The sequence below is a fragment of the Caretta caretta genome, chromosome 16, assembly GCF_965140235.1.
Source record: "Caretta caretta isolate rCarCar2 chromosome 16, rCarCar1.hap1, whole genome shotgun sequence".
Lineage (NCBI taxonomy): Eukaryota > Metazoa > Chordata > Testudines > Cheloniidae > Caretta > Caretta caretta.
Window position 1 is genome coordinate 5238378 of NC_134221.1, and position 13805 is coordinate 5252182.

A 13805-nucleotide genomic window follows, 5' to 3' on the forward strand; every position below is an offset into this window, starting at 1 on the left:
GGCCTGGGCTTCTCCACTCCTGGAACAGTCCAGCCCCCTCTTGCAATGATTAGAGGAATTCATTCAAGCTACATCCATCATCTTCGGTGATGCCAACTGTATGCGGACCCCCAAGGCAACCCTTCAGGCCTTACATCAGGGAGGCCAGCCCATAGCCAAGTACGCTGCTGAATTTCATCGTTTGGCTTCTGATACCAGGTGGAATGAGGCATCACAGTGCTGCCATTTCCTCTTGGGGTTAAATGAGGAGATAAAGGATGAGCTTCCGTGGGTGGAACCTCCATCCAGTTTGGACAATCTGATTGGATCGTGTATTGGAACGGATGATTACCTCATGGAGAGGTGTTGTGAGCATACATCAATTTTTTTCCAGAAGCCACCATTCTCTGTGCCCCTGACATCCCAGACACACAGGTCTTGACTGGCATCAGAGCTCATGCTAGCTCACCAGGCTCGCCCGCACCTCTCCGACTTGGGGAAGAACCAACATCAGGCTTTAGGCTTGTGCTTATATTGTGAGGACCCCAACCATCTTGCCTTGATGTGTCCAGCAAAGTCTCGGGTGGAGCTGGGGCTAGGAAATGCCAGGTCCCCAGCCCTTAGGAAGGGGTCTGACCCAGCCTGGTCGTCTTTCCCCTCCGGCAGTTCCCAGGATCCATGGGCCACAGCCAATGCAGTAAGATTCCCAAGTCAATTTCCGACACAACTCTGAATACCTCTATTAATTTGACTATTGGTAAGCTCGAAGATCCCTCTAGAGGCCCTGGTTGACTACGGGGCCTCAGGTAACTTTATGGACTCAAGCCAGGCTGTTCCCACCATACACATTCGGTCCATCCAGATCTGGTTGAGACTATTGATGGGTCTCTTCTCCTCAGGACCTGTAACGCAGGGTGGGACTGCAGGCATAGCTGAAATAGGAGTCGACACTGATTTAGGAACCACAAAATTTGTCACAGTTGCCACTGAACTTGTCAGGTAGGGGGAGCGTGGGCTCATGGGAAGCAGGGGCTAGAGCTGAAGGCAGCGCGGCTTGAGCTTGCAGGTCTGTAGGGCTCCCACTATCTCCAACAAAGATATTTTCCTTTCTTGGATCCATGCTCACCGTATGTGCTGTAGTTCCCTTATTTTTTGTGTTTTTATGGCTGCTCAGATTGTCAGAGATCAGGACAGGGGAAGTCATGCCTACTGGTGGGAGCAGGAGTCAGTAGCCAGGAATTGGAGCCCGAGGTCAGAGCTGGAGTCAGAAGTCTGGAGTCAGAGCTGGGGGCGAGAGCTGGAGTTAGGTGCCAGAGCTCAGAGTCAGAACCGGAGCCAGAAGTCCAGAATAGGAGCTAAGGGTCAAAGCCAGGTTACCTGGAGTGAGGCAAAGTGGGAGGCAAAGCTGTGGCCAAGGCAGGAGGCAGGCTGGGTCTGAGGCAGGCGTGGGGTTGGAACAAGACTGGAACAAACAGGTGCAGGAACCAACGCAGCTATAGGCAAATGCTTTGAGCAGTCACCACACTGCCATGGCTGCTGGGCTTAAGAGCTGGTCTGCTGACTCTTCCCACCAGTCAGCGACTGTAGCCAATGAGGCAGCCTACTACAGGCCAGCTGCACTCGTTAGGTTGCCTGGAGACTGGCTCTGCTGCCCCTTCCAGCACTGCACTGGGCCTCAGTGGGTGGGTTGGGCAATTCTAGGCAGAGTGACCCCACTGGCCGCATATGGGGCACTGCATTTTCCCACCCGTCCCAGGGCTTTTCAGGTGGTTTCCCTGCTCCCAGCTGTGGCTACCATCTCTGGGATTTCTGTCTCTCAGCCAGGTTTTTAGGTCAGGGTAGCAGAGTTATAGAATTGTTCTAAACCCACTAATTCACAGGGCTCATCGACCGTGGTAACCCCATCCCAACCAATTCCCCATTTTCTTACATAATCCCTAATTTGGATTGAAACCTCAACGTAGGTCGTGTCCCCTGTTTTTCTGAACTCTCTAAACCTTCTCCTGTACACTTCACGGGTCAGTTTAAAGTTTTGCAACAAAGCTTGTTTACATCACTTATAATCTTTATAGTCCTCCCTGTCCAAAGCCTTTGTCCCTGACTGTCTGTCGTGGAGCCAGATACCATACCAGGTCCTCCTGCCCCACCTTCTTCAATTCACACCCCATTTAAAAAGCATTGAGAAACACTCCCATGTCACCACCTTCCCTAAAGCGAGAAAGTAAATTGGAATCTATGCCACCCACCAGAACAGGTACATGGGGGTCTGGCTTCACCAGCTGGACTAGGATTCTGCTGGTGCCATCTCCATCTCGAGCTGATAATGCCACTCCTTGTCCTTCTCCCTCTCCTTGTGTTGGCACTGCTTCTCCTCGTGCTGGCCTTGATCCTCCTTCTCTTTCTCCTCATGCTGATGCTGTTTTCCCCGGTTTGTTTGCTCTTGCTCCCAGTTTGCTCATTCTTGCTCTGGGTCTGCTTGCTGCTGTACTTCTAGATGTAGCCGGTTCCTGTCCAGCTGTATCCTTGAGTGGTCCACCTGTGGACCAGTTGCATTCAGGCTGGATGAAACATGGCTGCTGCTTCTGTCATCCTCTTCCCTGCTTCCCTCCAGGGTGTTGGTGTGATGCTTCACGGAGGAAGCCATCATTATGAAGCACCTTGCTACCACCTGCCCTTTGTATGAGGAAGCTTTATCTATGCCTGCTGGGGTCAGCTCCCCAACTCCACTGGCCATGGCCAACACATGCACTCCCCTCGCAGGCCCTGCTGTTGTTACTCCGCAGGTTAGCAATTGGCACACCCAAACCCTCGAGTCCTCCAAGCGTCTCTGTGGCGCATCCAGCCCCTCATCCAGGGGACACTTGCAGTATTCACAGATTCACTGCTTCCAAAGAAACAGCTCAGCACCAGCATGCTGAGGCCCCACTTGGGGAGCATAGATGCTGCTGTGATACAAACCATAACCTTCATCTCCATTTGGGACTGTGTCTGGGGTACAACCGAATTTCCAATTTTCTGCAGAATTCAGGATGCAGAAGCCAGAGGTCTTGTCCTCTAGTTCTTGGTCCTAGATACTGCAGAGTGCATGGTGCCTTTCCTCTCTACTGTGATTATATGCATTATTTAGACACGTTTTTCTTGCAAGGATTTTAGGGTTATACGGTGCATTGGTTGCATGGCTGGTCCTTGTGTTAACATGGGGAGTCAGAGGAGAGAACTCAGTCTGCTTGGTCCTTTTTCCTTTTGCCAGGTGCATTGCAACAACATGTTTTCTAAGGGGGTGAAGATCTTCCAGAAGGTGGAATGCCTCTTCAAACCACGGCTGATTGCAGAGTGGGAGTCTGAACCTGTTGGCGTTTCCACCATCTTGGATGACAAAAACCCCAGTGCGAGGTTTGTGACCATCCCCCTGAATCAGCGGGTGGGCAAAGCCATCCTTTGCCATTTCTACTTTGCTGACACCTGGATGATGATCAGTGAGATTTCCTTCCAGTCTGGTAAGTCTCCTTCCAGGGGCTGTAGGAGATTGTGCGGAGCAGGAGGCAGACATGGGGAGCCTGAACAGGGATTGAGGCTGGCAGAGGCAGGGTTGATGGAAGATTCACAGGGATCAAGAACTGAGGAACAGGACCATCAGTAGGAGGAAGGGGGCAGTGAGGGAGAGGAGCGGGGGCAGTTGGGGAGCAAGTGTGGAGCAGTCAGGGAGCAGGGTGACCAACCCTGTGGCTCTTGGCACAGCCCTGGGTGTGAATGCAGGGGCCTTGCTTGGGGATCACAGAGACTGCTGGCAGCAGCAGGGAGTATGCAACGGACTGACACCTGCTCTTACCTTCCACAGACATGGAGAATGTAAATCCTATTCTGGTTACTCTAGCCACAAGCACAGCAGAGCTGCTGGATGCACAGTACAACGCTACTGAGGCGTCATGGGGTAAGGACTTGACCACAGTCCCTCCTCTACTACACAGACGCCAGACTGTACTGACGGATGGAAGGCACCTCTCTGTCACAAGAGGGGCCCTTCCCTCCCTGCAAAGTGCTTCCTGTAGCACTGTATATGCCCCAGCACCACCCCTCCACATCCAGCACTAAGTGCTTTATGCTACACTCACTAATCCAGGGATGTCTCTGCCCCGCCACAGTGCCAGGCCTAGGATAGGGCAGGCCACCGGGGGCAGGAGACCCAAGCGCATATGTGCAGCCAATGAAATCTCAAAACCTTCCCCCTGAAATTGAGTCCAGGTTCATTTTTCACCCTAGTATGAGTTACAGTAGCCCAGAGCCACCATTTCCAAAGGCAAGAACAGTATGTGTCTCCCGAAGCCACTAGCACCAAGTTATTTGTGAAGTTCCAGGAAAAGAGAATTTCTGATTAAACCAGTATGAAAACAGATTCGCTTTGTCCAGGAAGTTGCCCCAGTTCTCCTCTGCACCAGACTGTTAGCCTGTGAATGCAACCCCTACATCAGGTGACTCCAGTTTCTTTTCATTTTCTTCCTCTGTACAGAAACCACTTCTTTTATAACCAGCACCTGGATAGGGGAGAAAGCAGATGACTCCAGTACCTCCATCCTGGTTGGCTGCCTTGTGGCTATTATCCTTCTGCTCCTGATCATTATAATCATCATTCTGTGGAAGCAGTATGTCCAGAAGAGACTGGAGAAGGTAACGTGACGGTGCTGCTGTACATGGGAGTCTGGAGCTGTGCTGGCCTTGCCGAGCTCTAGGATATATTAAGAAGTGTTGGGGAGTCCCTGTGATGTCCCCAGTGGACAGGATGCCATGGTGTCATGGAGCTCCCACTCCCTGCTCCCCACCATCACATCCTAGGCTCCTCAGCATGGAGCAGGCCCCAGTCAGGATGCTGCTGTGGTATGGAGTGACTGCCGCCCTTGCAGCCAGCTCACTGCCTGACTGCTCCCAATAGCTCAGCAGCTTGTTCTCTCTTCCGAAGGCCCCACGGCGAATCCTGGAGGAGGACGCCATGGTTCGTCTCTCCTTCTACAGCTACACCATCGTCAGCAACCAGAACCAGATCCACCAGTCTAATCCCACCTACGAACGGGTCTTCCCACTGGACCTGGAATATCATCAGCCTGCCACACTGCTCCAGAAGCTACCAGAACTCTCCCAGAGCGCTGAGGATTCAGGTAAAAGTGTCCAGTGTATGGGAGTCAGCCGTGTCTGGAGGGATTATTCATTTGTTTGATTTCCTTCAACTTTTAAAAATGTGCCTTGATTTCATCCAGTGCCCTGGCAGTCTGTTCTGAGCACTGCACTACAGTCGCCTGCCAGAGCCAGGGACAGAACCCAGGAGTCTTGATATTCAGCAGTGCACTGCTCCATAGCAATTAGCTCGCAAGTCACTGGCAACGTGTATGTTATATCCCCCTCTGGTGGCTGTTCTCCACTGGAGGAGAATTTCCCATTACTTAATATTTCTTAGCATTTAAAGCCGAAAGGGATCATCTAGTCTGGCCTCCTGTATATCGCAGGCCATTACATTTCACACAGTACCCCAGTGATTTCAGTTAAATTAAAGCATTTCAGTCCTCAGGAGGCTGCACTGTTGTGTGTCACTGGCAGAGAACAAGACAGAATGAGGTGCCACCAGTGCCTGAGGCCCCGGCAATGGCAGGGGATTGAACAGATTGGGCAAATCCAAATGATCCCTGCAGATAACCCACGCCCCCTGCTGCAAGGAAGGTGAACAGCTGCTAGCTTTAGCTCACACCTTAGACAGAGGTCTGTGCTGTGGATCTAATGTACTCATTTGAGAGGTCAATACAGCTCCACGTGAAAGAATTTCTGTTTTTCCAGGGTTTTTTTGTAAGAAATTACTTAATATTAAAAATGCGTTAAAAGAATGTTAAGATTGCAAAGTGAAGCACTCAAAAGTTAGGAAATGCCAGAATTATGGTTGCCCGTGCAAACTTAATTTGATTCCCTCCTGCATATGCATTTTGATAGTCTTTAATTACAGATGACTGGAGGATAGCTAATGTGATGCCAGTTTTTTTTAAAGGCTCCAGAGGGGTTCTTGGCAATTACAGACCGGTAAGCCTAACATCAGTACCAGGCAAATTAGTTGAAACGATAGTAAAGAAATGTAATTATCAGACACATAGATGAACATGATTTGTTGGCGAAGAGTTAACATGGCTTTTGTATGGGGAAATCATGCCTCACCAATCTATTAGAATTCTTTGAGGGGTCAATAAATATGTAGGCAAGGGTGATCCACTAGATATAGCTTATTTAGACTTTCAGAAAGCCTTTGATAGGGTCCCTCACCAAAGGCTCTTAAGCAAAGGAAGCTGTCCTGGGGTAAGGGAAGGTCCTCTCATGGATCAGTAACTGGTTAAAAGACAGGAAGCAAAAGGTAGGAATAAATGGTCAGTTTTCAGAATGGAGAGCGGTACATGGCGGTGTCCCCCAGGGGTCTGTACTGGGACCAGCACTATTCAACATATTCATAAATGATCTGGAAAATGCGGTGAACGGTGAGGTGGCAGAGTTTGCAGATGATACAAAATGACTCAAATAGTTAAGTCCAAATCAGACTGTGAAGAATTACAAAGGGATCTCACAAAACTGGGTGACTGGGCAACAAATAGCAGATGAAATTTAATGTTGATAAATGCAAAGTAATGCACACTGGAAAACATAATCCCAACTATACATACAAAATGATGGGGTCCAACTTAGCTGTCACCACTCAAGAAAGAGATATTGAAGTAATTGTGGATAGTTTTCTGAAAACATCTGCTAAATATACAGTGGCAGTCAAAAAGGTTAACAAAATGTTAGGAACCATTAGGAAAGAGATAGATAATAAGACAGAAAAAATCATAATGCAGTTATATAAACCCACACCTTGAATACTGTGTGCAATTCTGGTTGACCCATCTCAAAAAAGATATATTAGAATTGGAAAAGGTACAGAGAAGGACAACCAAACATGATTAGGGGTACGGAACAGATTCCAGATGAGGAGAGATTAAAAAGACTGGGACTTTTCTGCTTGGAAAAGAGACGACGAAGGGGGGATATGATAGAGGTCTATAAAATCATGACTGGTGTGGAGAAGGTGAATAAGGACATGTTATTTACTCCTTCACATTAACACAAGTACGAGGGGTCGCCCAATGAAATTAATAGGCAGCAGGTTTAATAACAAACAAAAGGAAGTATTTCTTCACCCAATGCACCATCACCCTGTGGAACTCATTGCCAGAGGATGTTGTGATGGTCAAAACTATAACTGGGCTCAAAAAATAGTTAGATAAGTTCATGGACGATAGGTCCATCAATGACTTTTAGCCAAGATGATCAGGGACACAGCCCCATGCCCTGGGTGACCCTAAGCCTCTGACTGCCAGATGCTGGGGGATTGGGTGGCAAGGGATGGGCCACTTGAAAATTGCTCTGTTCTGTTCATTTCCTCTGGGGCACCTGGCATTGGCCACTGTCAGAAGACAGAATACTGGGCTAGCTGGACCCTTGGTATGACACTATATGGCCGTTCTTATGTTCTTACGTGTTCACATACTACCTTTTACAGAGGACCCCTGCCTCAGTCAGTGCACTGGAAGGATGATGAATGAGAAGGGGCTGTATAGCATAGGAGGCTGTTGTCCATATTATTCCTGCCTCATTCACAGCAGAAGCTGGAAGGAATGTCGTGAAGAAAGTCAGGGGCTTCAAGCTATAGGTGTCTCAAGTTGGGCCTCCAGTCATTGAAGCACCCAAAAGGCGTGGACATCTTTGTAAAATTTGGCCTAAATCTCTCTGGGCCTCAGTCCCCATCTGTAAAGTGGGGTTACAGTCCCTTTCCTGTCTCTCAGGTGAGTTGCGAAGATCAAGTCATTAATGTCTGTGAGGTTCATATGCTACAGTGATGAGCATCACAGCAACTCCCAGGAGGACATGAATTCTTCCCTATTCAGTGTAGGGTGAGCAGTAAATAAGGCAAGAGGCAGTGGATTGAATATTCAGGGGAAAAGGAGGCTACCTCATACCCTGAACACCATCCGTCCTGTGCACTTAATGAGGCAGAAGCCACATGGTAAGAACAGTATGTGTTACTGTAACTCAAGGCTGTATGGCAAAGGTGTCCAACCTGCAGCCCAGGGGATCTTGTGGCCCTCAGGGCTCTTGGCTGTGGCCTCGAGGGTAACTGCGTTAAGATGAAGGTTTGTATTTGTATTTGATTACATGTTGCTCGGGGGGTAGGGGGGAGCAGCCCCCATTCCTGGAAGAGGAGGGGAGCAGGTAGTGAGAGAGCAGAGGGCTGGAGCCACATCACCTTCATGGTGCATGGGAAGGGAGGGGAGGGAGAATCTTTGACTCTTTCCAGCAGACAGTTCTGGCAGTGCAGCTGGATTGACATTGCTGGGTTCCTATTAGCAATGAGGGTGCCAGGAAGCCACAGTAGCCTTGTGCCTAGAACCCAGCGGGGTCACCCCAAGCCAGTTGGACGTGTTTCGTTCACTGAGAAGCAGCAAAGAGGATGCCAGGGGAACTGACAGGCATGTGATGGGGCTGTGAAAGTTGTGAACATTATTAAAGGTGAGCCCAATGGACTATTTGATGTGAAGAAATGAGCATTTGGCATCGGCAGCTTCTCCACAGTGATGTTCCCTGGCGTTCATGTGGGGATGTTCTCAATCATGTGCTGGAGCTCAGAGAAGAGGCAAAGGTTTTCCTGGCTGACCACTTAATGACTAAGTGTTTGACTTTGCAACCTGAGCAGCATTCTTTTCACACAGCGGGGTTTGTATGAAATGTCATCGTAGAAGTAGAAAATTAGAAATAATTAGAAAAGGGACCTATGCAGGCTCTCTGACCCCTGCCATAAATTACTGACCCAAATGAGATTGCCCACAGAACACCCGGCTGATTTCTCTCAGAGATACCCCTCTGCAGCAGCCCACGTAAACAGCCATGTCCCTCAGCGTGCCCACAAGGTCAATAGACCTGGGTTATTTCAGTCTAGGGGGAAGCCTTTTCCAGAGCTGAGAGCCCCTCACTGAGGATGCTGTGCTGCCAGCCCCCATCTCTTTTAAATGGAGGGGGAGCAGCTCGAGTGCCCCCATGGATCGCAGCTGTGACAGGCTGGCACGAGGGGAGGTGGTTCCTCAAGTAGGGGATTTGTAGATCAAAAGCAGTGGCTTAAATTCAATCCAGAAGCCAATAGGAAGCCAGTGCAGACCATGGAGCTCCTGCTGGGGACTTGTGCTCTTCCTGAGAAACACCATTTACTAGGCATTCTGCACCAGAGCAATTTCCTGTTCTGAGCTGACGTGCAGCCCCCTGTGGTATGCATCGCAGTGATCTGACCTTGAGATGGGGAAAGGTGGGGGAGCTCCAAGCTGCTTCCCCAGTACTGCCTTCCCAAAAGTCATTACCTAGCAACACTCAGATGCCCTGTATCACATACGGGGCTGTCTAGGTGAGAGTATGGTCTCTGGTTGTGGCATGAGTGGGTCGATAGCCATTTAACACAATCAGGACACTCCACAAACATTTGTTCGGGGGGACAGATGTTTGCAGTTTACCGGGGTGGATCCTAGTTACAACAGGAGCAAAATCTCCATGCAGGCCCAAGCAGCAGCACTGGGGCTGAGATGAGCCGCCCACGGTTCCTATGCAGGATCAGGCCTGGCTGCAACCCGGCCACCATGATTTGGAGAAGGCAGGTGTGCTTGACTAACCATGTCTTTGGTTTTCCCTCAGCGTGCAGTGGTGACTACGCTGAGCCCGACCTCACCAAGTCCACCCCACACCAGGGCTTCCAGAACAACGTGCCTCATTACGCGGAGACCGACATTGTCAGCCTGCAGGGCGTAACGGGCAATAACATGTACGCCGTGCCCGCCCTCACGGTCGATTCGCTCACCAAGAAGGACATCTCCGTGGGCGAGTTCCCCCGGCAGCAGCTGCGACTCAAGGAGAAGCTGGGAGAAGGGCAGTTCGGAGAGGTACAGGCATCTTTCCGCCCCCTCGGCAGCAGAATGGGGGCACGTGCCCCAGTACAGTGGCCCTGGCACAGCCTGCTTGCTCAGCTCCCTGCCTGCAGTGTCCATGCTGGACCACCTTCTGCAGCGTGGGTGCTACAGCAGAGCTCACATATCTGCAGCTGGCTTTCTGGGGGGTCTGCACATTCCCTCCTGGCCCCTGCCCTGAGCCAGAGTGCCGGCAGTGGAGACAGACCACCAGCACTGAGAGACCCTGACCTCACTGCATTCTGCCTCCCCTGGTTTGTGTCAGGAACCTTGGCCAGCCTGGCCTTAGCTCCCAGGAGTTTGCTGACTTTCCCCACTAGCCGTGCTCTCCCATAGCTCCCCTTGCCCTGTCCACTGAAATCCTCTGCAGGCTCTCACTTCTCCTTCACTTTCCCTGCCTCCTTCCCATCTCATTCTCACACTGTCACCATCTCCGCAACCCTCCTGTCCTCCCCCTCCCCTGCTCCCGCCAGCTCTACCTTCTCCTGTTGCCACCCTTCCCAACCCCCCGCTTGCCACCACAAATCCAACACTCACCTCCACTGTCTCCCTCTTTCTGGCCACAGCTACCCCCGCCCTGGCACTGCCCTGAGCCGCAGCCTTTCTGTCTCTGGTGCCCCTCTTCATAGCCAGCACAGCTCTACCGTCACTGCCCCGCCAATCACACACTGTTACCACTCTCCCCTTCTCCTGGGCTCTCGGGAATACTTGTTCAGTGGTGAAAACTCACTGCCGGCCACAGCCTCTCTCTGCGTCGCCTGACTCTCACTGCCCTCCCCCCACCTCTCCTGCTGCCTGCCCCTGGGTCACCCTCCAGAGAGCATGGTGAGGCAGTAGCCTTCTTCTCTCCCGATCCTGCTGCTTCCAGCCCTCCTGCCTCCTCTTCCCACTCGTTCTCTTCCAGTCCACAGTACTCCGTCCGACTCTCTTCTCCCCCCAACCATGTTGCTGTGGACTGCCTGACTTCCCCCTCCACCTTTGGCTCTTAGGGCTTTCTTTCTTCCTCTCACCACAATCCCGCTCCCTCATTCTCAGTGACTTCGGAATCCTGCCTGGTTCTCCATCTCATCCCCTCCTGACTCATTGGACCTGCTCTCCCTTTAACTAGACTGTCTGTGAGCAAGGTGATTTTGGCCTCCTGCTTCAGGAGCTGTCACCAGAGAATGCAACAGAGATCAGGCACCATTGTGCCCATTCTACTCTCTCTCTCTCTCTCTCTCTCCAGATACATAGCGAGAGACTTCCCTGCCATCCAACCTCACTGTCTGGTGCAAAGCGTGGGTGGGGAACTTGTGATGTGGGAGCTGGAACAAATACAAATAATAGAAATGCAACAGTAAAATATTAACACAACATTCACTTCTCAATACAATGATTTGCAATATAAAATCTTTCAGCAGTGACTCCAGGTACACTAACTTTTACATGCAGAGGTATGTTCTTTTCTCCTTCGCATGGTTAGAACACACAGGGTGCAGACCCAAAGCACACATCTCTTTCACTGTAGTGATCAGGGTAATTAGGAAAGGGGGACATGGAGGGGAAGCAGTCATTCTCTATATGGACCAGCCCATACAGGCTCACCCACCACTCATGCTGTCAGTGGGTTAAACAAACGGATATGAGACATCGGGGGAGCGCTGAACACTGGGATTCCTGGCTGGTCTCTCTGGATCTAGGAGCAGAACATGGTTCAGTGGCTACAGGCAGCATAGCCAACTGTTGATTTTCAATAACTTTTGGAACACTGGGATAGTTCCAGAAGATGGGTAGAAAGCTAACGTTGTGCCAATATTTAAAAAGAGTAAATGAGATGACCCAGGTAAATATAAGCCTGTCAGTGTGGCATTGATCTAGGCCAAGATAATGGAGTGGCTGATATAAGACTTGATTAATAAAGAATAAAGGAGGGTAATATAATTAATGCCAATCAACATGGGTTTATGGAAAATAGATCCTGTCAAACTAACTTGATTTTTTTATGAGCTTATCAGTTTGCTTGGTAAAGGTAATAGGGTTTATGCAATATACTTAGATTTCTGTTAAGGCATCTGACTTGGTACCATGCAACATTTTGATTAAAAAAGCTAGAATGATACAAAATTAACATGGCACACATGAGATGGATTAAAAACTGGCTAGCTGATAGGTCTCAAAATGTAACTGTAAATGGGATATCATCACTGAGCAGCTGTGTTTCAAGTGAGGTCCCACAGGAATCAGTTCTTTGCCCTGTGCTATTTAACATTTTTATCAATGACTTGGAAGAAAACATTAAATTGTCATGCATAAAGTTTGCAGACAACACAAAGATTGGGGGAGTGGTAAATGATGAAGATAGGTCACTGATTCGGAGTGATCTGGATCACTTGATAAGCTGGGAACAAGCAAATAATATATGTTTTAGTATGCTAAATATATACATCAAGGAACAAAGAATGTAGGCCATACTTACATGATGGGGGACTCTCTCCTGGGAAGCAGAGACTGTGAAAAAGTCTTGGGGGTTGACATCATGGTGGATAATCAGCTGAACGTGAGTTCCCAGTACAACTTTGACCAAAAGGGCTACTGTGATTGATCCTTGAATGCATAAACAATGGAATCTGAGGTGGGAGTAGAGAGGTTATTGTACCTCTGTATTTGGTACTGGTGTGCCCTAGTTTTGATGTCCACAATACAAAAATCATAGAAGGGACCTCGAAAGGTCATTTAGTCCAGCACCCTGTGCTGAAGCAATGACTTAGTAAACTTAGACCATCCCTAAAACAAAGGTCTGTCTTATCTGTTCTTAAACTCCAATGGTGGGGATTCCATAACCTCCCTTCCAAGTGCTTAACTATTCTTGTAGTTTGAACGTTTTTCCTAATATCTAACCTGAATCTCCCTTGCTGCAGATTAAACCACTTACTTCTTGCCCTACCTTCAGTGGACATGGCAATTGATTGTTCTCCATCCTCTTTATAACAGTTCTAAACATTTTGAAGATTGTTATTGGGTTCCCCCCTCCGTCTTCTTTTCTCAAGACTAAACATGCCCAGTTTTTTAACCTTTCCTCATAGGTCAGGTTTTCTAAACCTTTGGACATTTTTCTCTCTCGCCTCTGGACTCTCTCCAATCTGTCCACATCTTTCGTAAAGTGTGGCGCCCAGAGCTGGACACAGTACTCTATTTGAGGCCTCACTAGTGCTGCGTAGAGCGGGACGATTATCTTTTGTGTCTTACATACGACACTCCTGTTAGTGCATCCCAGAATGATATTAGCCTTTGCAATTGCATCACGTTGTTGGCTCATATTCAATTTACAATCGACTATAACCCCCGCATCCTTTTCAGCAGTACTACCAACTGGCCAGTTATTCCCCCATTTTGTAGTTGTGCATTTAATTTTTCCTTCCTAGGTGTCGTGTTTCACACTTATCTTTACGGAATTCGATCATTTTGATTTTGGACCAATTCTCCAATTTGTCAAAGTTGTTTTGAATTCTAATCCTGTCCTCAAAAGTTCTCCCAACCCTTCCACAGATTTTATAAGCATACTCTCCACTCCACTATGCAAGTCATTAATGGAAATATTGAACAGTACCCAACACAGGACAGATTCCTGCAGAACCCCACTAGATACACCTTCCTACTTTGACAGCAAACCATTAATAACTATTCTGGGAGTACAGTCTTTAACCAGTTATGTATCCACCTTGTAGGAATTTCATCTAGACCACATTTCTCTAGTTTGCTTATAAGAATGTCATGTGGGGACTGTGTCAAAAGCATTACCGAAATCAAGAGAGGTAACATCTACAGCTTCCCCCCATTCAG

General features: G+C 49.0%; 1 protein-coding gene across 5 annotated transcripts in view; it reads left to right on the forward strand.

Moving 5' to 3' along the window:
• The window catches only part of LOC125623312 (discoidin domain-containing receptor 2), a 154643-nt gene that overhangs the window by 112092 nt on the left and 28746 nt on the right, over positions 1-13805 (forward strand). For all 5 annotated transcript variants that reach the window (XM_075120308.1, XM_048822422.2, XM_048822424.2 and 2 more), the window contains 5 exons: positions 3230-3476; positions 3818-3910; positions 4487-4644; positions 4934-5129; positions 9718-9962. In XM_075120308.1, the coding sequence (XP_074976409.1) occupies positions 3230-3476; positions 3818-3910; positions 4487-4644; positions 4934-5129; positions 9718-9962 (939 nt within the window). The remainder of the gene's footprint in view (positions 1-3229; positions 3477-3817; positions 3911-4486; positions 4645-4933; positions 5130-9717; positions 9963-13805) is intronic.